The following is a 24,285-nucleotide window of genomic DNA, read 5'->3' on the forward strand; positions in this document are numbered from 1 at the left end:
GTAAATGGTCCTTTGATATATCTATTCTAAGTATTCTTTATGAATGAACATGTTGGATTTTTGAGTACCTAGATTGACATAGTATTTTCAAATAGTTGTTGTTGTCAAACTTCTTCAGATTAATTTATAGTACAGGTGGTTGCTGAGAGGTAGTAGCTTTACTTTTCTTCAAGTTTGGTTACTCGGTAGAATGGAGTGTCAGCTTTTCCGTCCTGCCTTTATCCCTGATGCCAACCCGCAGCTAGATGACTGTAGACATCCCCGCGAAGAGGAGGGAGGAGCAGACTGAACTGTTTTCTCAGCAGGCAAACCGGCTCAAGAAGAGCCAGGAGCCTGGTGCCCTGAGCCAAGGGCAGATAGGTAGTTCTTTCCCAGAGTCTCTCTTGCTAGGAGGTATGAGAACTTTTAAGAAAATCCCATAACTACTTGAGTAGTTTTCAGCTTTCACTGTGTGGGTCAGCTCTATGAAGAGCTTTTTACAAAGAAAGATTTCTGAAACCTGCACCAAAAGATTCAGCTTGTCTTGGGTGTTGTTAATATAAAAGGCTTCCTGGAATCATTGTGCAGCTGTGTAAAGAGTCACAGTTCTAATAAAAGTCCTGAACATAGGAGGGACCTAGGGGCTAACAGAATGGAGAAGTGTGTGTGTGTGTGTGTGTGTGTGTGTGTGTGTGTGTATGTGCATTAATCTCAGAGTGTTACTTTATCCCAAATAATGCTGTCAGCTGTAAGATGTGTCATCTAGTTAAGCAGATAAGTGTGTTGGAGTTAGACCTCATAGCACTGTAATCTTGAATAGGTAGCTAAACTCTCAAATAAGTTGCCCTTTTATAAAGTGCAGTATTGTTTTATAGCTGAATTTTCTCAATTTTTTTTTTTGAATGGTGCTGGGATTGATCCTAGGACCTAGCACCTACTAGACAAGCACTGTCCTACTGGGCTGCCTCCTCTACCCTAGAGGTTTGTTTTGAAGCTTAAATTAGATAATGCATGTGATACATTTAAGAACATAACTGTATACAGGAGAAGTGCACAGATAAAATTATAATAATCATTATGGATTGGATAATCTGTCAGCATGCATATAATATAATAATAAGAGTTTTTGTTTTTTTCGAGACAGGGCCTTACTATGTAGCTCTGGCTGTCCTGGAACTCTCTCTGTAGACCAGGCTGGCCTCGAACTCATGGAGATCCCACCAGCCTCTGCCTCTCGAATGATGGGATTAAAGGCGTGCACCACTATGTCCTGCATGACTATTTCATCTTGACCCTTCTTCATTTGTGTAACATGTAGACTGTTTCTCATTTTCTCCAAATATTACTAGATCTAACTTTAATGTAAAAGAGTTTAATTATCTTAGAGTATATTCTCAAAATTGGGTTACACAGATGGTAACCAGGCAATATGGGTGTGGTCACTATTACACAGTTGTAAAGGGAGAGTATCATGTACCATTGAGAATGTGTAAGCTTGTCATTGATTGGCTTACTTTACTCAATAACTGGGTAAGAACTCGTGCCTGTGCACTGCCTGGTGGACTAGAACAATGTGGAATTGTCAGACAGCAAAGCGTGTTCTTCAGAATTACATGGCAAGTAAATGTATTTCAAGACATAAAAACAGTTTACATTTTTCATGATCAATTTTGGTACAATACTAGATGCCATTTTGGGAGTATTGATGACCTAATAATAGTGCTATCTCCACCCCACCCCCCACCCCACCCCCGGTCTCAGCAGCTGTGTGAAAGTAGATAATTTGTTCATTAGCAAGGTTTTTGCAGCCATAGAAAAATACACTGAATTGCCCAGTGTATGCAAAGACCCTAAATTGTTTCTCTAGCATGGCAAGGGATGTGGTGGTAGTGGGGATAAAGCGTAGTTCAGTAGTGAAATGCTTTCCTGGGTTATGTGAGAATGGGGATAAAGCATAGTTCAATAGTGGAATGTTTGCCTGGGGTGTGTGAGAGAGACTGGTTTTCATCCCCAGCACCATATAAACAGTAAACAACACAGAAAAAAATATGCTGACTAGCAGGGATTGTCTTTATACATGTAATTTTCAAATTATTTTTTATAACTGAATTACTGTTCTTAGTGAGGATGGTGGGTGAGACATTAGAATTATCCTTAGGAATATACTCAGTAAAGGAACTATAGATGACTTCTGTTGTATTTTTTACAGGAATATATATATATGCAAAGTGCATTCAGAAATTAGAATTCTCAGGAAGTAGATTCTTGTCAGAAACAATGCCTTAGTCATTTATTCTGCTATGTTGCCAGTGTGATAATACAACCTTGGTAAATGTAAAATATGTACACATACATCTCCTTTTACTCATTTTTCATAGGGCCAGTTCCTGTTTTATTTAAAGTCAAATGTATTAGATTTTAGAGAATAATTAAATATCAACCAATCTGTTCTCCATGTGTTGTGTTTTCCCTGCCTCCCCATACCTTTATGGTGTCATGAAATCTATCAGTTTCAAAGAACCCATATCTTTATCCAAAACTATTAACTCACCTTTTTCCCCCCAGGAGGTGTATCGAATTCCAAAGAAAAGTCAAACCGAGAAGGAGAGCACAGGTAGGTTGAAGAATACTTGTGCAGGTGGCTTTCTAAGAATTCTTTAGGTCACTGAGGAGGCAACTAAAAGGAACTTTAGTTTTCTTCCTTTTGAAATAAACATACATAGAAAAGTGAAACATTGGATGTAATAGTTTGGAAAATCACCCAATATTCTTTCTTAGTGGATTTTCCAAAGGAGATGTTTCTCACACTGCCTGTGTTATTACTTTGGTAACTTACCTTTCATTCATTTGTCCCTGTAGAATAGAGATTATTTGTTTGTTTTCCTGCTCGTTCCGTGCTGGGGATTGAATTTAGGGTTCCCCACATGCCAGACAAGTCCACCACCACTGAGCCCTAAAGTAGACATTCAAAAAAAATTTTTTTTAGAGTTATGTGTATATGTACTTTGCCTACATACATGACTGTTTACCATGTGAGTGCCTGGTGCCTGTGGGAGGCCAGAAAAGGACTCTGGAGGAGCCTCTGCAACTTGAGTTAGGGGAGGTTGTAAGACACCAAATAGATGCTGAGAACTGAACCCTGGTCCTCTCCAAGAGCACCAAGTACTTATTGAGCCATTGCCAGACTCTTAAAATTTTTTTAAGAATTATTCTTTTATCTTTGTGGGTATTGTGCCTGTGTGTGTGTGTGTGTGTGTGTGTGTGTGTGACGTGTGTGTGGTACCCTCAGAGGCCAGAAAAGAGTACCAGATTATCTGGAACTGGACTTTAGGTGGTTGTGAGCTGTTGTGTGGGTTCTGGAAATCTAACACAAGTGCTCTTCACTGCTGAGTATTTCTCCCACCTCAAAGTAGACATTCTTAACTCTGTATTATATTCCTAGAGGTCTGTGGAGCAGTGTTTTCCCCTAGCTGTTTACATGTAGAGTTGTGTGTGCATGTATATGTATACTTTACCAGGGAAGGCTAAAAAAGACTTAACCAGATTGTCAAGAAGTCAGTGACTACTGAGAAAGCTCAGAATCATCGTTAGGGATTCGCTCAGAGATAGTTCAAGTAGTCGTGGTTTCTTGATTTTACTGCCTCGTGTCTCTAACAAACTTTAAGGAACTAAAGCAATGAATTCAGTTATGGCTTCTTGAATCCCTTCTAGCAATGACCCAGTGTTGCTAGAGTGAACCCCCCCTCTTTGTGTGTGTGTGTGTGTGTGTTGGCCTTTACCTTATTTTCAATGAGCATATGTTTTATACTTTAAATATAAAGACCTATGTGGTATTCTTCACTCCGTTGTTATATCTTTTGCACATTTTAAGGTTCTACTGGTTTTCTTTTCACAGCCAAACTTCCTACATGGGACTATAAAGAACTTGTGTAAGAAAGAAAATAGTGCTGGGCATTTTTTTCTTGGTAGAACCAGTGACATCAATGTAAAGTTATTAGAGGCTGCCAGTCTAGGGTTACCTACATTAGGCCATTAGCACTATACCCAGTCCTTAAATATCTGAGGGTTATCTCCAATGTTTTCTAAGTATCTAGTCTAATCTAGACATGGGGAACTGCAAAGGGTGATCTTGCATTTTTTTCAGGAGCAGTCTTTCATATAATAAATTCAGTTTTTCCCTTGCATATGAAATCTTCTTACTTAGTTTAAGACTTAGAATGAGGAAGTAGGAATTTAGTTTTCATTCCTCAATGTCAAGCAACTAAAAACTAGAACCTTTAAATTCAAAGTCAGTACTAAATGAGGGGAAGAATCCATACATTTGTGTTGGATAGAAGTTTTATTATATGTGTTATTTTCCTACTAAAATAAACTTTAAAAATAACTTGTATCCCTAGTAACTGAACGAGGAAGGGATGCTGCTGCCTTCAGAGATCAAACCATTCCAAAGACTCCTAACAGGTCAAGAGAGAGAGACCCGGACAAGTCAATTCAGAATAAAGAGAAAAGGAAACGAAGGGGCTCTCTCTCACCACCCTCTTCTGCCTATGAACGGGGAACAAAAAGGCCGGATGACAGGTGAGTGTGAGTTTTTCTTATTTGGGCAAATCCAAAGGTTTGCAAGTCAGGTCACAAAGACAGACATGAACTGAGGGTGGAGGACTGGTGAGATGGCTCAGTAGGTCAAGGAGCCAAACCTGATGGTCCTTAGTTTACTGCCTGGTGAAAGGAGGAACCCTGCTTTCACATCCACGTCTGAGCTCTGGTGCCCATACACACACCGCTTGCTCAGTAACTAGAGTAGATTAGACTTTTTTTTAAGTAGGAGGACTCGTTGGAAAAAGAAGGGTTTCAGAAGGAGGAGGATGGGCATGAATGCGAGGGTGCACACTAAAATTCATTATATATGTGTGTGTGAAACTTTGAAAGAGGTTAAAGGAAAATGAGGCCACAGAGATCGCTCAGTGGGCAAAGATCTCATTGTCAAGCTTAGCAACCTAAGATCTTTTCTCCGAACTCACATGAGGGAAAGAAACGCCCCTCAAGTTGTTCTCTGACTTTCAAAACTGTGTTATGGTGTGCCTACTCATATATGCATAACATAAATAAATGGAAGACAGGTTTATTTAACAACAACAAAAATCAGTTTCTAAGTTAAGACTGGGCACAGTAGCATACAGCTATAATCTCAACATTTTTGTGACAGGTAGGACTGTTGAAAGTTCAGAGCCAGCCTGCTATACATAGCAAATTTCAGGCTAGCCAGAGTTACATAGTGAGACCCTGTCTCAAAAGATAGGCAGACACACACACTAGTGGATTTTGGAATTAGTATCTTCTAGATAAGTAAGTTTAAATTTTTACTGGGGGTTGGGCATTTAGCTCAGTGGTAGAGTGCTTGCCTAACAAGCACAAGGCCCTGGGTTCTGTCCTCAGCTCCAGGGGTTGGGGGTGAGGGTGGGGGTTGTTTTACTGATGAGTCTTAAAACAGATTTTTTTTCATAATGATAGATGTGAGGATTAATAGTGTTGCAGTTTATATTTAACCACATATAATTATATTTTATTATTTATCTATTTTAGAAAGGATCTCACTATGTTGCCGTGATTGGCCTAACTTAGAGCCTCCTTCCTTAGGCTCCTTCCTGTGTGCTGAGATGAGCTGTCAGCTAGTGCTCCAGGCCTTTTGTGTGCGTGTTGGGGATCCAGCTCAGATACCCCTGCTGGATAGCAGGCACTTTTCTGACTGATTCTAGGACTCTCGGAGAACTGAATTAGATTGATATTGGACCTTTGTGTCACTTTTTCTTTTCTTCTTTCTTCTTTACAAAGACATGGGTTTCATCGAGTTAAAGTTTTAAAATCTCAGTATTTGTGGTTACAGAATCAGCCTCAGTTCTAAAGAAGAATAGGGGGCTGTTTAACTAAGAATAGAGATAGAATTATTCAAGTGTTGGATTTCCTGGGAGTTCTGTTCTGGCTGCCAGGCTTCTTGCTTTTTGTTTGTTTGTTTAATGGCACCTCAGAATTAAACACAAGGCCTTGTACATGGTAGACACACACTCTACCACTGAGCTATATTACCCAGCCCAATGTATTTTAAAGATTAGTTTTTTAAAAATATGTATGTGTGTGCACACAGGCACGCACATGAATGAGCGCCTTTGAATGCCAGAAAGCATTGGATCCTCTTAGAACTGGAGTTATAGGCAGTTGTGAGCTACCTGACGTGAGTGCTGAGAACTGAACTCTGGTTCTCTGCAAGAGCAGTATGGGCTCTTAACTGCTGAGCCATCTTTCCAGCTCCCTTTCTTTCTTTGTGTAGTGCTGGATGCTGAATTTAAGCTAGCCCTTGATAACAGTTCTCATTAACTAATTTTGAGTATGGCTTTTAGCCAATGCCAAATTAATTAGACTTAATGTGGTTAGTGGTTACTTCATGATTTGAGAAGAAATATCAATGAGTGCCTTACTGTTTTATAAATCTTTTGGATTTTATCCATGATTTGGTAACCTTTTATGGTATTGTTTTCTTTGTAGATATGATACACCAACTTCTAAAAAGAAAGTACGAATTAAAGACCGGAATAAACTTTCTACAGAGGAGCGCAGGAAGTTATTTGAACAGGAGGTAGCACAGAGGGAGGCTCAGAAGCAACAGCAGCAGATGCAAAACTTGGGGATGACATCACCACTACCCTTTGACTCTCTGGGTTATAATGCCTCTCATCACCCCTTTGCTGGCTATCCACCAGGTTATCCCATGCAAGCTTATGTGGATCCCAGCAACCCTAATGCTGGAAAGGTGCTTCTGCCCACACCCAGCATGGACCATGTGTGTTCTCCCGCTCCTTATGAGCATGCTCAGCCTTTGGTAGGACATTCTACAGAATCCCTTGCTGCCCCTTCATCAGTGCCAGTGGTGCCACATGTGGCAACCTCTGTGGAAGTTTCCAGTTCACAGTATGTGGCTCAGAATGAAAGTGTGGTACACCAAGACTCCAATGTTCCTGTAATGCCAGTACAAGCTCCAGGCCCAGTCCAAGGACAGAATTATAGTGTTTGGGATTCAAACCAACAATCTGTCAGTGTACAACAACAGTACTCTCCTGCACAGTCTCAAGCAACCATATATTATCAAGGACAGACATGTTCAACTGTCTATGGTGTGACATCTCCTTATTCACAGACAACTCCGCCAATTGTGCAGGTAACTAATATTGGAACCTCTCCTTTATATTTTAAAGTCTGTTATTGCCATGCTAATTAAATCTGATATAAGAGCAAGCCTGCTGTTGATGACCTGATCTCACTTGAGATGCTAATTAATCTGATAGGAAGGAAGAAGTGTTGCCATTGATTATTTTGTTTGTTTCTTGGTGCTTGCTAGGGATGAAACCTTAGGCCTTATGCATAAAACTCATCAAGCATTCTCTCACTGAATTATACCCTAGACCTTGGATCTGTTGCATCTGTATTGATTATCTACTATTTAAAATGTTAGGGGTGGGTATCAAGACAGGGTCTCTCCATGTAGCCATGGCTGTTCTGGAACTCACTCTGTAGACCAGGCTGGCCTTGAATTTACAGAGATCTGCCTGCCTCTGCCTCCCAAATGTTGTTCAAACCCTGTTATCTTCCATAACAACACACAGAGTACTAAGAGTTACACGTTGTGATACTCTTGATGATAAAATAATCCATGACATGCAAAAATGTAAATTTGCCAAAGATTTATTGTTTGTATTTAGTATGGCATTTGAAAAAATTTGTTATCATAAACTGACTTTTCACTTTAGTTTCACATTAAACAACAGCTCAGTATTTTTTTTTTTTTCTTTTAGTTTTTCGAGACAGGGTTTCTCTGTGTAGCTTTGGAGCCTGTCCTGGAACTCATGCTGTAGACCAGGCTGGCCTCGAACTCACAGAGATCCTCCTGGCTCTGTCTCCCGAGTGCTGGGATTAAAAGGTGTGCACTACCACAAGTGTGCCCGGCAAGTAAAGAGGTTTAATAGTGAATCATTTTTTTGTGTCTCACAAATATGTATGCCTTTTGCATTATTTCATTTAAATTGAAAACCAGTTAATGGCTTAAAGTTTGAAGTACTTTCTGCTAAAAGCCTGTTAAGGTGTGTGTGTGTGTGTGTGTGTGTGTGTGTGTGTGTGTGTGTGTGTTTACATCATTTCTTCCCTTTCTTCCCTCCCTTGTACCTCCCCATTCAAATTCCAGTCTCTTCTTCTTTCTTTAGTAATTGCGCTCCTGAATATATAACAACCTGCCCATCTGTATGGTGCTTGTATATATTTCTTTCAGGGCTGACCATTTAGTATTGGATAACCAATTGGTGTGCTGAGGCCGTAGCTTCATAGGTAGCCTAGGTTTGCCGCCTTCTGCCCTCAGACTTACTAAGTATTTCCACCATAGTCAACTTTTTTTTTTAAACAAATACCTATTATTGATGTTGATTTTTACATCTGCAGATGATTATTAGCTGGTTTAGACAGGGAAAGAAAATATTGAACATGGGGAGGGAGGAGTTCATTTTTTTCTTTAACTATACTAATAAATGTTAAGATTTGGGGTGATTATTTAGCTCAGGTGCTGATATAGTCAGCATTTTTTTTTTAACCATTTACTTTGGGATATTGTTCTGTGAGATATTCCTGGTGGCAAATTCTCATTCTTTAAACATTGCTTTTGCATTTAAGAAACAGGTCAAATTTGGCCCCTTATTTTATAAATTTAGATGCTGCTATTTGAAATCAGGTTGTTTGTTGCAAATATTTGGAACCAGTCTGTAAGCTAAACAAACACAGCTCTACTCTGTAGGAGTCAACACATTAAAGTTTCCGCATGGAGCTGGAAGGCTGCCTTAGTTAAGAGCACTTGCTGCTCTCCCAGAGGACCCATGTCAAACGGCTCACAGGTGCTTGTGACTCTAGTTCTAAGGTATCTGACACTTCCTTCTGGCCTCTGAGGGTCCCTGCACACACATGGCATTGATTCATACGGACACATACACATAAATAAAAATAATTAAAAAAAATAAATCTTTAAAATTTCTGATTAGTAAGCTGGGTGGTGGTGGTGCATGCCTTTAATTCCCGGCACTTGGGAGGCAGAGGCAGGCAGATTTCTGTGAGTTCGAGGCCAGCCTGGTCTACAAAGCGAGTTCCAGGACAGCCAGGACTGTTATACAGAGGAAACTCTGTCTTGAAAACAGAAAATTCTGCATAGTCAGCCTTAGTTAACCATCTTGTCAAGACAAATTTTTTTTTAATAGAAAACCATTTTTTTATTTATTTTTCTGTTATCAGCTTGATACAGTATAAATTCTTATCCTAATAGTGAAATGTTTCATTGAGGCTTGCCCAGTAATTGAGTAAAACCAAAACTTATTATAAGCTACAGTCATCCCAGGGTCCCCCCTGCTATATAGCCTCCCTGGTTCTGTGGGTTGCAGTCTGATTGTTCTTTGCTTTATGTCTAGAATCTAATTATGAGTGAGTACATACCATGTTTGTCCTTCTGGGTTTGGGTTACCTCACTCAGGATGATATTTTCTAGTTCCATCCATTTGCCTGCAAATTTCATGCTGTCATTGTTTTTCTCTGCTGAGAAAAACATTGTGTATGTGTACCACATTTACTTAATTCATTCTTCAGTTGACAGGCATCTAGGTTGTTTCCAAGTTCTGGCTATTACAAATAGTGCTGCTGTGAACATAGTTGAGCATGTATCTTTGTGGTATTATTGAGCATTCCTTGGGTATATGCCCAAGAGTGGTGTGGCTGGGTCTTGAGGTAGATTGATTCCTAATTTTCTGAGAAACCGCCATACTGATTTTCACAGTGGTTGTACAAGCTTGCATTCCTACCAACAGTGGAGGAGTGTTCCCTTTGCTTGGAATCCTCTCCAACATTGACTGTCATTAGTGTTTTTGATCAAAGCCATTCTGACAGGTGTAAGGTGGTATCTCAAAGTCGTTTTGATTTGCATTTCTCTGATTAAGGATGTTGAGCATTTCTTTTAATGTGTTTCAGCCATTTGTGATTCTTCTTTTGAGAATTCTCTGTTTAGCTCTGTAGCCCAATTTTTAATTGGATTGTTCGGTATTTTGATGTCTAGTTTCTTGAGTTCTTTATATACTTTAGAGATCAGTCCTCTGTCAGATGTGGGGTTGGTGAAGGTCTTTTCCCATTCTGTAGGCTGTCTTTTTGTCTTACTGATCATGTTTTTTGCCCTACAAAAGCTTCTCAGTTTCAAGAGGTCCCATTTATTAATTGTTGTGCTCAGTGTCTGTGCTGCTGGTGTTATATTTAGGAAGTGATCTCTGGTGCCAATGCGTTCAAGAGTACTTCCTACTTTCTCTTCTATCAAGTTCAGTGTAACTGGATTTATGTTGAGGTCTTTGATGCACTTGGACTTGAGTTTTGTGCATGGTGACAGATATGGATCTATTTGTAATCTTTTACATATTGACATCCAGTTATGCCAGCACCATTTGTTGAAGATACTTTCTTTTTTCCATTGTATAGTTTTAGCTTCTTTGTCAAAAATCAGGTGTTCATATGTATGTGGATTAATGTCAGGGTCTTCAATTCGATTCCATTGGTCTGTATGTCGGTTTTTATACCAGTACCAAGCTGTTTTTATTACTGTAGCTCTATAGTAGAGCTTGATGTTAGGGATAGTGATGCCTCCAGAGGTTGCTTTATTATACAGGATTTTTTAGCTATCCTGGGTCTTTTGTTTTTCCATATGAAGTTGAGTATTTTGTCAAGACAAATTTTTATAAACATGGTGTCACTGAGGGTCAAGGAATTTAGCCTTCACAATACTAGGGTTTTCCTCCCTGTTGAAGGCTTGCATGCTTGGCCTCTTGTTTTCTCTAAAAATAACATGTTTTACCCTGGTACTGTTTTTGTTTTCTCTAAATTTATATTTGGGCTTGGTGTGATGGTGTGTGCTTATAATCTCAGAATGGGAGAAGGCTGAGAAGGGTAATGAGTTCAAGGCCAGCCTGAACCATATTGTGAGGTCCTGCTTTCAGAGAGTTGGGGATAGGATAACTGTTTTGATCTAGCTTTTAAAGTGTTTTGTAGAGTCAATATTAAATGCTTGTAACACAGATAATGTGGGGTGATTATGAAATCTATCCTGTAGGAAATAAGATGACAGATTCTGTGAAGATTTCTTAGTCTGAGTAATGTAGAAACCTTCTACCATGGTTTGACAGAGTAATGTCGTCTGACATTATCTAAATGGATCACTTTAGTTGCTCTGAGAAAGAAAATAAAGACAAAGTTAACATAATTTGCTAATAAATTAGATTGGGAAGGAAAGCTAGATTTTTTTTTTTTTACTAAAACAGCTGACAATTTTATTTTCACATTTCACAATATCAGTGAAAGCCGCACTTTTTTTGCCCCACTTCTCTGTGTTCAGAAGGGGAAGCCTTCCTGTCATGCAGCTAGAAAACACTCAGGCTCAGCACCGTCATCCCCTGGTGAAACAGAACAAGAAGTACAAAACTGATAAAGAGCCTTTCTGCTCTTATCTGTCTGGCCGAGTCATGCCAGGCCGAGTGGGCACCATCATGGGCCGAGCAGGAGGTCTCATCATTGGAGACCCGGGCATCATGGGCATGTGGCCTCCCATGGGTGGCCTCATTCCAGGAGCAGGTCCCACGGGCATCATCCCAGGAGGAGGAGGGTCCATCATTGGCATCATGGGACGGCCTCCCATGTGGGTTACAGGCATCATGCCAGGGCGAGGAGGACCTGGGAGACTGGGGGGAGGTGGGATCATGGCCCCTGCAGGAGGAGGAGGAGCAGAGAATGGAGCTGGAGGTATGTTTCCTTGTTGAAATGCAGCCGTTGTTCTGTCAGTCAGGCTCTGGGCCTGCTCTTCCATCCATTTCTGGTAGTAGTCTTTCACATTCTCTTTGTGTTTCCGACCACTGCAGTGTCTCTTTCTCACAGATGGAGAATTTTTTTAAACAGTTCTCTGCAGTATCTAGTGTTAAGTTTTATGGGCTACAAAATTCCATTTAATCAATTTACTGCCTCCAGTCACTCCAAAATATTAAACTGAAGTCAGAATTACAAGCATATAGAAAGGTACCTGTACTCTATCTGTGTCTCTCCTTTTTTTTAAACACTATAATCTTTTGCTGCTAATAACTTCTTTTTTATTGATTTATGATTATTCTGAATATATATTAAGTTAAATTTTGATAGCATATTTCCTGTTTTACTTAGATTTCGGATCAGAGTCCAGCCTGACTTCATTTACCCTCTTGTGACATCAGGAAGTATTTAGGGGCAGTTTCATTGAAAATTCAGTCTCGGGGCTGGAGAGATGGCTCAGAGGTTAAGAGCACTGCCTGCTCTTCCAGAAGTCCTGATGAGTTCAATTCCCAGCAACCACACGGTGGCTCACAACCATCTATAATGAGATCTGGTACCCTCTTCTGTCATGCATGCAGGCAAAACACTATGTACATAATAAATAACTTTTTAAAAAGAAAAAAGAAATTCAGTCTCCTATTAACCTATGATTTTAAACATCAGAGGTTATGTCCCAATATCATGTTCTGATCCAGGAAGGTTTGGTCTCACATTTACAAAGAGGCAGGGAATAATAGTACATGTGGGGAAATAACCCAAGGACCATTGCCAGGGAAAACTGAGTATCATCTCAAGGGGAAATTCTAACTAGAAACACTTTTCCTTTGTCAGACTATCTAAGTTTTCTTCTGTGGTCCTAAGTAGAGGATTTAAGCTATAAATTTGGATACTTAAGACAGTTATGATAACTTTGATATTAACTACCTAAGGATTACAATATCTCTTAGAAGTTGGATGAGTTCTGATGCATATTATCCTTTTTAAAGTTAATCTTTTTTAAAAGTTTACTATATTTTGTGTATAAACATGTATGATAGGGCAATCTAATTTTAAGAAAAATATTTCTAGCCAGGCGGTGGTGGTGCACGTCTTTAATCCCAGCACTTGGGAGGCAGAGCCGAGGCAGATCTCTGTGAGTTCGAGGCCAGCCTGGTCTACAGAGCAAGATCCAGGACAGGCTCCAAAGCTACACAGAGAGACCCTGTCTCAAAACAAACAAACAAAGTATGTCTAGACCAGAGAGATAGCTCAGTGGGCAAAGTTCTTGCTTCACAAGCGTGATGGCGTGAGTTTGACCCTTAATACCCTGGTAAAGATGGAGGTGGAGACAAACTTCCCGAAGTTGTCCTCTGACCTACACATGTATGCCATGGGATGCACACTAATATAGACTAATGCATACTAAATAGCTGAGTGTTAGGACTAAATGGGTCTGTCACCACACCTGGCAGGAAGGCTTAAAGGCCAGGCTGGTTTAACTGGTGAAGACTTATTGCTACCAAGTTTGACAACCTGAGCTCCATCCTTGGAAGCTACCTGGTAGAAGAAAAAGCCAACTTTTTCATACTGCTTGGGTTTTTTCTGGTATCATTTAGACATCTTTTATTTTGTATTTGTATTGATTTTTTTTTCCTACTTGATAGTATCTCTCAGTCCCAGGGCTCAAAACTCTGGCCTTGAGTGAAGAAGTATCTAGATCTAGTCAGCTCTGTAAACAGTCATCACCTGACGTTTTTAAAGCTTTTTGACACATTCTCTTTAATAAAATTTTCAATGGTTGAGGAGTAAATGTGAATAGATTTAAGTCTTAGATATAATCCTTATTTCTTATGAGACTGTAGATGTAAATAAATGCCTGCATCTGATGGAGTTAGGATTGAGAGGTGGAAGGGCTTTTTGGATTCATTCCCTGTAGATTAAAAATTTTAGATACATTATATTCCTCTATCTTCGCTGTAAATAAAAAGAAGTTGGGGGCACTTCCCAAAAAGAGCAAAATGGACAGAGAGGTATGTGTCTCTAAATCCCTGGGGCAGCACTCATCACTCCAGTTTCCCTGAAAGTTAAACAATTAAACAGTTTCTATAAATAAAAGAGGAGAAAGTTTTGTGTGCTTGTTTACTTCTGTGCTAAATACATTGATGTGAGATTGAAGTAAATGAATTATTCAGTCATATACATCTTTAATCTTGGGAGGCAGAGACAGGGGGATCTCTGAATTCAAGGCCAGTCAGCTATATAGTGGGATGCTGTCTCAAGAAAAACAAACAAAAATCTTCTGTGTTTGAAACAAAATTATTGTATACCTTTGAATCCAAATATAAATATAAAAAGTATCTTTTTTTTTTTTTTTTTTTAAAAAGTGTGTGTGTGTGCCGGCCGGTGGTGGTACATGCCTTTAATCCCAGCACTCGGGAGGCAGAGCCAGGTGGATCTCTGTGAGCTCGAGGCCAGCCTGGTCTACAGAGCAAGATCCAGGACAGGCTCCAAAGCTACATCGAGAAACCCTGTCTCAAAAAAAAAAAAAAAAAAAAAAGAATGATATCTAAATATCTAAATATTGGATGGAATGAGGAAGTAAGAATCTTTTCGGCCTCTCTGAGATTAAGGGTTGAACACAGAGCCATAGTCTCCTAACTCACAGTACTGTCTTACATGCCAGTCTCTTGACTAGAATGAAGAAAATGAAGTGATTTTAGTATTTTCTTCAGTAGACTCACTGACCTGTGACTGTGACATCAGTCCTGGTGGACTTCCTATTAGTCAGGATAATACAGTAAAACTATTTATTTATCAGATAGGGTGATCCTAAGAAATTTCACAGTAGTTTTCACAAGGCTGCTTCCTTCTCATCTTTCAAAATATCATGTGACTTTGATACAGTCTATTTTCATTTTTAGGAGTTCAGTCTCCTGATATATAAATTGAGTAAGAGGGAGTAGATAATCCATTTCCATGTGGTTTTGGTTTGGACCACTCATTTAAAACCTATCACCCTCTGGGCAGTGGTGGTGCATGCCTTTAGTCCCAGCACTTGGGAGGCAGAGCCAGGCGGATCTCTATGAGTTCGAGGCCAGCCTGCTCTACAGAGTGAGATCCAGGACAGGCACCAAAACAACACAGAGAAACCCTGTCTCGAAAAAAACCGAATGAATGAAGAATGAATGAATGAATGAATGAATGAATAAATAAATAAATAAATTAATTGTGTGTGTGTGTGTGCGCGCGCGCGCCATATTGGAAGTCAGTTACTATGCCTCACATAGTACAATCTAGAAAAATATAAATACGACTTTGTTCATTTTGTCTTTTAGAGTTATGCCCAGCCAAGTCTTCAGTATATCCAGGGACAGCAGATTTTCACAGCTCATCCACAAGGAGTGGTGGTACAGCCAACCTCAGCCGTGACTACAATAGTTGCACCAGGGCAGCCTCAGTCCTTACAGCCAGTAAGAAATGTTCCACTTGTTAACTCTCTCATTGGGTGTATATCTTGTCTTTACAATTTTTTTTTTAATATTCTTTGTAATTTATGTAGCCACCAGTTTTTACCTGGATACCACGAAGGTCACACATTTTGTGAAATTACAGCCACATGTACTAGCTAGGATCCTTTTTGTTACTTACTTTGATTAATGTTATATTTTTATATATTATCAACTTTTGAAGTAATAATTTTCTAGACACAGGCAAGGAATGATGGTATAAACCTGTGATTTCAGTACTCTGGAGGCAGGAGGATCATGAGTTCAAGATTGGCCTGGACTACACAGTGAATTGAAGGGCAGACTGGGTGTCACAGTCAAGCCCTTGTCTTAAAAGAACTAATTTTGGGTCAGTGAGATAATTAAATTAGTAATGTCTTTGCTGTGCAAGCCTAACAGCCCAGGTTCGCTTCCCCAGAACTTCTGTAAAAGGTGAAAGGGGAGAACTGATTCACAAAGTGGTCTCATCTCTCCCTGTCATGTGGGGGCATGCATGTGCCTGTACTCACACACACAATAATAACATTTCAATTTTTTTTTCCTGGAATACCTATTAGTATTTGCTGAGTACTAGAATATGACATATAATGGACTAGGTTAGGGATGTAGAATTATGTAACATACTTCACTTTGTATGTGGTGTGATATGTATAACATTTATATATATATATATATATATATATATATATATATATATATATATATATATATATATATATATAATATTTTTGATTCCTGAAATGTATGTAGAAGGATATGATAAAATCTTAAGGAAATATTATTAGTTTTCAATAAAATGGGTTGTGATGGAATGGGAAAGACTAAACAGAAGTAATGTGATCATATTGTATTAGAACACTTGACAGTTCCAGAGACTCTTGTAGCAATCTGGCAGGTGATGGTGGCTTTAAAGAGACAGGAAAAGTAGTGGAGATAGAATTAAAATGCTTTATGTGAAACAATTTGAAAATAAACTAAATGAGCCTATAAGGAGGTTTGCTATAAGTTGGCTCTGCTAGGCATTGTGAATATGATAAGATTCTTTTCCTATTATAAACCGACATTCTAAATCAGTAAAGTGATGGTCACCATTTATCTTAGTCACCATTCTATTTCTGTGAAAAGACATTATAACAGGCAACTCGATTTATCAAGGAAAACATTTAATTGGAGGCTTGCTTACACTTCCACCAACAAGGCCACACCTCCTAATCCTTTTAGACAGTGCCACTCCTAAGTGACTAAGCATTCAAATATATGAGCCTGTGGGGGCCATTCTTATTCTACCCATATTCTACTCCCTGGCCCCCATAGGCTCTAGCCATATCATAATGCAAAAATACATTCATTCAAACTTCAGAAGTCCCCATAGTCTATCAGTCTCAGCACTGTTTAATGGTACAAAGTTCAAAGTGTCTGAGACTCAAGGCAGTGTCTTAACTGTAATCCCCTGTAAAATCAAAGGAAAAAAGCAGGTCACATACTTTAAATATACAATGGCACAGGATAGTGTTATGCCCAGAATGTGGGGACTGAATCCAAATGCAAAAGCAAAGAGCCTTTATTCAAGCTCAAGCTTGGGCTCCCTGTCTGTCCAACGCAGCGGTGAGAGCAGAGAGCTCAGAGCTTGGTTGGGGTAGGGTTTTGATCATAGCAGAGGTTGGGGTTAAGGGATTTCCAGGGTTCAGGACCCTAATTGATTGACATTTGTTTAGGGGTATCTTGGCAAAAGGGGATAGGTGTGTGTTGGGCTAAGGGACATCTGGCAATCGATCTTATCTATAACAGTTGAAACGTTAGGTATTTTTCTCTAGATGGGAATGTTAGGTATTTACCCCTTGGATGCTGATTGGCCTGTTCTGGGGTGGTGCCAGTTTATGGCTTTTCCTGGAACTGGGTGTTGCCTTAAGGCCTACTCTCTAGTTGGTTTTATTGAGCCTGTCAGGGCAGTAGTATAGCCAAGCTGCCCTGGGCCCCACAATAGGCATTACAATTTCAAAAGGGAGGAAAGGAAGCATAGTGAGGAAATACTGGACCATACATAGCAAGACTAAAAACCAGCCAGGCAAAATCTAACTTCTGCATCTCCATGCTGTTATGATGCTGCATGTGGGGGAACACTGGCTGGCTAGGTTATCCCATGAGTGAGGAAGAACATGCCAAGGAAAACATGCAGGGCAGATGTAGTGGTGGGCGGAGGTATGTCATTCACAACCCAGGTGCTGCATCCGCATGGAAATTGTAAGTAAACTGCAAAAACTCTGGGTTTGGTGTCCTGGATTTCAGCACCAAAATGTTAGTAAATTGATGGCTAAAACTGCAAGGAGACAGTTAAGCCCTAGAGGGTGAGGTATCCCAGACACCTGGAGCTGTTTAGGACAGCTGTGATGGCTGGGACTGCAAAGAAACAGCCCAACCTTGGAAAGGAAATTTTTCTGACTTCTCGGGAGAGTCAGGCCTGGAACTGCTTCAGCAAGGAAGGGTACCCTGACTCTTTGGGAAAGTCAAGATATACCTGGTGTGATGGGCGATGGTCTCCCCGCAGGACACAGCAATCCTGCTCCTCTCCTGGAGAGCCGCAATCTCAGGCTCCGTGTTACCAGCTCTCTCTTGCTCAGTCCACTATGGGATGTCCCAGCAAGGTTCTTCTGTGCACCAGTAAATGAAGGGCTTCACCCAAAACTCTTTTGAGAAAGAGGTTTATTTGAGAAGGAGGAGTCCAGGAGAGTAGCTGCCTCTACCAGGGTGGAGAGAACAGCTCACAACTGACTGGGCAGGGGCGTTTATATAGGATGTCTAGGGGGCAGAGTCAACTGTGATTGGTTTATTTTCTGCCCAGGGATTGGCCAGTTTTGTGGGCAAGGGGCAGAGATGGCCCTGATTTCAGGGCCAAACTGTGTTTCTTTCACTGGCCTTTCTTGGCTTTTTGACACTACCTCTAAGGCCAGGGTACATTTCTTTCACTGACTCTGATTCTAGGGGCCAAGAGTATTATTTTGGTAGTAGTTTCAGAGTCAGAGCATATTTCCTGGGTTCTGGGTTTGGGGATAAAGTGTTCATTTCTCTGGCTCAGGTCCCAAACACAGGCTGTGTTTCTTTCCCTGGTCCTGGGCTCTAGGGCCAGGATTCTGCTGCCCTGCTCTGTGATTGGTTGGTTTCACAAGTCAGTTGGACAGGGGCAGAGACGGCTCTGATCTGAGCTAAACTGTGTTTCTCTCACTGGTCTTTTTTTTTTTTTTTTTTTGGTTTTTCGAGACAGGGTTTCTCTGTGTAGCTTTGCGCCTTTCCTGGGACTCACTTGGTAGCCCAGGCTGGCCTCGAACTCACAGAAATCCGCCTGGCTCTGCCTCCCGAGTGCTGGGATTAAAGGCGTGCGCCACCACCGCCCGGCCGTCTCTCACTGGTCTTATCTGAGCCATCCTTCCCGAATTCTGGGCACCAGGGTCAGGGTGGGTTTCCTTAGCCAGCCCCTCTTCCCTACAGAAATGAGTTTATTATAATAGAGAGATGAAGAGAAAGATGGGGAAAGAGGGAAAGACAGAAAGAAGAAAAAGAGAGGAAGGGGGATGGAGAGTGCACACCTCGTGGGAATGGAGGGAAAGAGAGTGGAAGAGAGAGAAGGGAAGGGTTTTTCCTTAAAATTGGGCTTTTACATCAGGACACAGGGCAGCCCCAAGGGGCAGGTTTCCAAGGGGCTGGTTGTCAGAATATTAACACATGTTTCTTGTCTAAGATGTTCACCTCCTTTCAGCTTTGTGACTGCAACACACTTCCCTCTGGGCTGCTTCCACACCTGGTCTGCAGCTTTCCTCAGCAGATACCCCACGACTCTGGCATCTCTTAACATCTTTGGGTCGCCAATACAACCCAGGCTTCACCTTCACACCTTCCGTGCAGTAGCCTCTGTAGGCCTCTGCAGAGGGAGATTCCACAACTCTTTTCTTGTATCCTTGACTCTAACGCCAGAACCTGCCAAGTTCTGCTACTTATGGGACTGGAACTTGTCCCCCTTATTCAATTACATTTGTGTCAGCTTTCTGTTGATGGTGTCCTTCACTGCTTAAGCTTTTCTTTAATTCCTTTTCACAAGTTGGAAGCTTAGCTGAGTGGGATCTTGCCCTGAGGCCACCACTCCATTTATTCCATTTAGCATCAGGCTTTTCTTTAAACTTACTGTCTCCTTGTGCACTGCCTTAGCTCCATGATACTTCCTGTTGCTGCTTTTCTCCTCAAACAGTGCATTTTGTATTTCTTTTTCCAGCTTGCTCTTTTTTATTATAGATCTGCATATGAGAGATTACTAATAACCACACAACACAATCAAGTACCACTGAGAGCAATGCTAGGCTCCTGCTAGTGTGGCCCATCAAGCCCTGCTTACAGCATTCAACTGCTTTCCTAATCCAAAGTTCCAAAGTCCACATTCCATAAACAAGCAGCATGGTCAGGCCTGTCACAACAATACCCCACTCCTGATACCAACTTCTGTCTTCGTCACTGCTTTATTGCTATGAGGAGACACCATAACCAAGGCAGCTCTTACAAAAGAAAGCATTTAATTGGGGGCTTGCTTATAGTTTCAGAGGTTTAGCCCATTATCATTGTTAGTTTTATGCGGTGCTGTTATTCATTAAGAAACAATTCATTAAGCGGTGCTGTTTACCATGGGAGCAAAGCCACGAGGTACAACAAAGCCCACTGTAAGAGTTTGTTAAGGAAAGATGTGCTTAGGCCTATGGAAATGATTGTACAAGGAGAGAGATGAAGAAGAGGAAGGGGGGAGGAGTCTGTGGCCTGCTTTTTATGGATTCCCCCAACGTGACATGCGCATATGGCTTATGTAGCTATGCCATAGATTATGTGATCACGCTACGTGCAAATTAGGTGACCATGCGGCACATCGATCACATAGGATGTAAGGCCCCAGGATGAGTAAGCCTCTTGCTTGGCTACTGAACAGCGCATGTGCGGTCATGCAGCTGGGGGAGTGGCCAGTGGCCAGTGGCCAGGAATTCCTACAATCACCACATCAGGGAACTTGTGGCTTGCATGGTACTGGAATAATAACTGAGAGCTGAGAGGTAAATACTGGATTTGGCATGGGCTTTTGAAACCTCAAAGCCTACCCCCAGTGACATATTTCTTCCAAGAAGGCCACACCTTCTAATCCTTTCAAACAGCGCCACGCCCTGGTACCTAAGCATTCAAATATCTGTGCTGATGGGGAACATTCTTACTCAAACCACCACACTTTAAATCATATTCAAAGTAGTCAAAGTATAGTGTCATTAAAAAAAAAAAAAAAAAAAAAAAAAAGCCAGGACTGTTATACAGAGAAAACCCTATCTTGAAAAACCAAAAAAAGCCGGGCAGTGGTGGCACACGCCTTTAATCCCAACACTTAGGAAGAGGCAGGTGGATCTCTGTGAGTTCGAGGCCAGCCTGGGCTACCGAGTAAGTTCCAGGAGAGGCGCAAAGCTACACAGAGAAACCCTGTCTTGGGAACAAAAAAAAAAGAAAAAACAAAACAAAACAAAAAAACCACTGATAAGATTAATGAAGTTGCTTGTAACTTGTACCTATAATCTAGCACTTGGACGACTGACTCAGGAGAGTTGACATGAATTTTTGGCCAGTCTAAGAATCCTTATTTCAAAAAGAAAAAGAAAAAAAAAGACATTTAAGGATTTGATTTGAGGAAGGATAGAACTGTTTCTAGATAGGGGAAGGATAGTAGTCACTAATAATTCGGAGTAATCTTAAGGGACACAGAAGTTTTGAGAAAAAAAGATAATTTCACTTGACTACATAGACATTTGGGAATTAAGGAAATGAGTCTTAAGCTGGGCCAAACCTTCAACTACACTAAATTGGGTAGGGGTGTACTAAAGAATGTATGGACTAGGAATGTTGGTTGTTTAAAAGTGAAAGCATTTCATCTTAGTCTGGGGTCTCTATTGTAGAAATAAAGCTGAAAGTTATTCTTCATTGTTTTACATAGACTAGACATGGGAAGATATATTCAAATAGTAATTGTATTGATTTCAGGGCTGCTATTACAAAAAACTCTAGACTGGGTGGCTTAATCAGCAGAAATTAATTTTGAACAGCTTTGGAGAGTGACCGTGTAAGGTAAAGGTGACGACAGCAGAACTGCGTTTCCCGAGGCCTCTGCTCACCTCGCAGCAGCGTCTTCTTGCTGTGTCCACACATACTCTTGTCTCTGCAAGCTTCCTCTGCTCTCACGTTGTTTGCTCATGGATGCTCTTGACTTCCTTGAACCTTAATTACCTACATAAAGGCTTTCTCTACCACTAAGGTCACAGTGACATTGAGGCTTCAACACATGAATTTTGGGGAAACACTTTGGTCCATTACAGTGATTATTGGGTTTTTGAAAGTGTATCGTTGCTGGAGAGATGGCATTGTGGTTAAGTACTATGATTTAAAAGTGTAGTTATGAAAAAACAAATAATAATGGAAATTTCATAACAATTTTTTAAATGTACAGAAAAATATACAGTGGACAAACTGTTACTATTCTGCTTTCCAGGTTTGTTATCATTGATGCAAGCCAACCTAAAGCCTTCTGAAAGCTTTGTTTCTCTCTGTCCTCCCTCCCTCCCTCCCTTCTGTCCTCCCTTCCTTTCTCTTAAGATTTACTTACTTATTTAGACAGCCCTGGCTGTCCTAGAACTTGCTAGGTAGACCAGACTGGCCTGGAACTAACTCAGAGAGAGATCTACCTGCCTCTGCCTCCAGGTGCTGGGACTAGCAGTAGACACCACCACACCCAACTATTTTTATTTTGGTGTATGGGTGTTTTGCCAGTATGTTTGTCTGGCATGTATGTCTATGTGTGGTGCCTCGTAGGTTACAAGAAGGCATTAGATACCCAGGAACTAAAAAGTTGTGAGCAAAGTGTCTGACCATAGGTAATGGAATCCAGAAAGCCAGCTGATGTACCAGGGATAGATTCTGATCACACTGTCAGGGGCCTCTCAAACAGACCCAGCTACACAACTGTCTCCCGTATGCAGAGGGTGTAGCTAGAGTTTTCCTGCCTGACCCACAGTCAGGACAAATCTCTCTCACCCGCCAGTCCCACAGCCGCTCAGATCCGACCAAGTAAACACAGAGACTTATATTGGTTACAAACTGTATGGCTGTGGCAGGCTTCTTGCTAACTGTTCTTACAGCTTAAATTAATCCATTTCCATTAATCTGTACCTTGCCACATGGCTCGTGGCTTACCGGCATCTTCACATGCTTTTTCTCATCCTGGCGGCTGGCAATGTCTCTCCGCCTCAGCCTTCCACTTCCCAGCTTTATTCTCCTCCTTGTCCCGCCTATACTTCCTGCCTAGCCACTGGCCAATCAGTGATTTATTTACTGACCAATCAGCAACACACTTGACATACAGACCATCCCACAGCAAGAGGGTCTAGTCCAGTCCCATGCAGCAGGTTCCACAGCTATGGTCTGTAGCTAGAGTTTTCCTGCCTGGCCCACAGTCAGGACAAATCTCTCTCACCTGCCAGTCCCACAGCCTCTCAGACCCGACCAAGTAAACACAGAGACTTATATTGGTTACAAACTGTGTGGCCGTGGCAGGCTTCTTGCTAACTGTTCTTACAGCTTAAATTAATCCATTTCTATAAGTCTATACCTTGCCACGTGGCTTGTGGCTTACCAGCATCTTCATATGCTGTTTGTCATCGTGGCGGCTGGCAGTGTCTCTCTGACTCAGCTTTCCACTTCCCAGCTTTATTCTCCTCCTTGTCCCGCCTACACTTCCTGCCTAGCCAATGGCCAATCAGTGTTTTATTTATTGACTAATTAGCAACACATTTGCCATACAGAACATCCCACAGCAATGGTCTAAAGTTTGTAAGTTTCTACGAGCTTAATTCAGTTGTCTCTCTAGATTTCCCCATCGTGATCTTGATTCCCCCCACCCCCCACCCTCATTGAATCCCTCTTCCCTCCACATCCAGCTTTTCTGCAAGAAAAACAAATGCTCTTATCCCCTGAGTCATCTCATCAACCCCAGTATCCTGGAATTTTATGCCATTATCATTGACTTTTGTTGTTGTTGCTTGCTGGTTGGTTTGTTTGTATTAAAGTTGGTAAATATTGCTCTAGATAATACGCTGTTAAATATTTTTAAAGTGTGATACTTTGAATTTTGAGCTTGGGGAGGTCCCTAAGGGTTTTCATATGTATTGTCTTGTTAGCTATTTCCCATAGTATACCTTTCCTTTATCCTTTTTAAGGCAAACTGAAAGTAGACTTTTTATATTGCTTAAGTGGGCATTTTACTCTATTGTGACATATTGAAAGAAATATCACTGATCAAAAATGTACTTTTTTTTTTAGCCTGAAATGGTTGTAGCAAATAATCTACTGGATCTGCCACCCCCTTCTCCTCCAAAACCAAAAACCATTGTTTTACCTCCCAACTGGAAGACAGCCCGAGATCCTGAAGGGAAGATCTATTACTACCATGTAATCACAAGGTAAGAGGTTTCCCTGGGCGTCCCAGATCTAGTGTGACTTGGTCAGTTATGCTGCCAGCATGGAGTTTGATAGTTATTGGCTTCCCACTGACCTACAGGACTACTGGATTTCTAGAATTTCATCTGGGAAGGGCAGGGGTGTGTGTGTGCCAGGTCACATGTCTTTGAGGGATGGATGCACACATGGGCACTCAAGGTCAGTCTAAGGTGGTGTTCCTCAGAAGTCATCCAGCTGTGTTTTCTTTGTTTATTTTGCTTCTGAGACATCTTCTCTCACTGGCACTTTGGGCTGGCTGATTAGGCTAAGGCTGGCTGTCCATCAAGCTCCAGAGGACCACTAGTCTTTTTCCCCCCAGTGCTTGGATATAAGTATGACACCATGTCCAGAT

General features: G+C 41.1%; 2 protein-coding genes across 2 annotated transcripts in view; one reads left to right on the forward strand and one right to left on the reverse strand.

Annotated features, from left to right (window-relative positions):
* Positions 1-24,285, forward strand: part of Setd2 (SET domain containing 2, histone lysine methyltransferase) — a 108,106-nt gene that overhangs the window by 63,021 nt on the left and 20,800 nt on the right. Inside the window, exons 13-17 of the mRNA XM_059269092.1 lie at positions 2,545-2,593; positions 4,377-4,557; positions 6,520-7,189; positions 15,207-15,341; positions 23,757-23,896. Coding sequence (XP_059125075.1) covers positions 2,545-2,593; positions 4,377-4,557; positions 6,520-7,189; positions 15,207-15,341; positions 23,757-23,896 — 1,175 coding nt within the window. The remainder of the gene's footprint in view (positions 1-2,544; positions 2,594-4,376; positions 4,558-6,519; positions 7,190-15,206; positions 15,342-23,756; positions 23,897-24,285) is intronic.
* LOC131915463 (U1 small nuclear ribonucleoprotein C-like) lies at positions 11,359-11,967 on the reverse strand. The gene has a single exon (XM_059268757.1). The coding sequence runs from the start codon at positions 11,894-11,896 to the stop codon at positions 11,537-11,539; it is 360 nt and encodes a 119-aa protein (XP_059124740.1). The 5' UTR covers positions 11,897-11,967; the 3' UTR covers positions 11,359-11,536.

Source organism: Peromyscus eremicus, chromosome 7, assembly GCF_949786415.1.
Source record: "Peromyscus eremicus chromosome 7, PerEre_H2_v1, whole genome shotgun sequence".
Classification (NCBI taxonomy): domain Eukaryota; kingdom Metazoa; phylum Chordata; class Mammalia; order Rodentia; family Cricetidae; genus Peromyscus; species Peromyscus eremicus.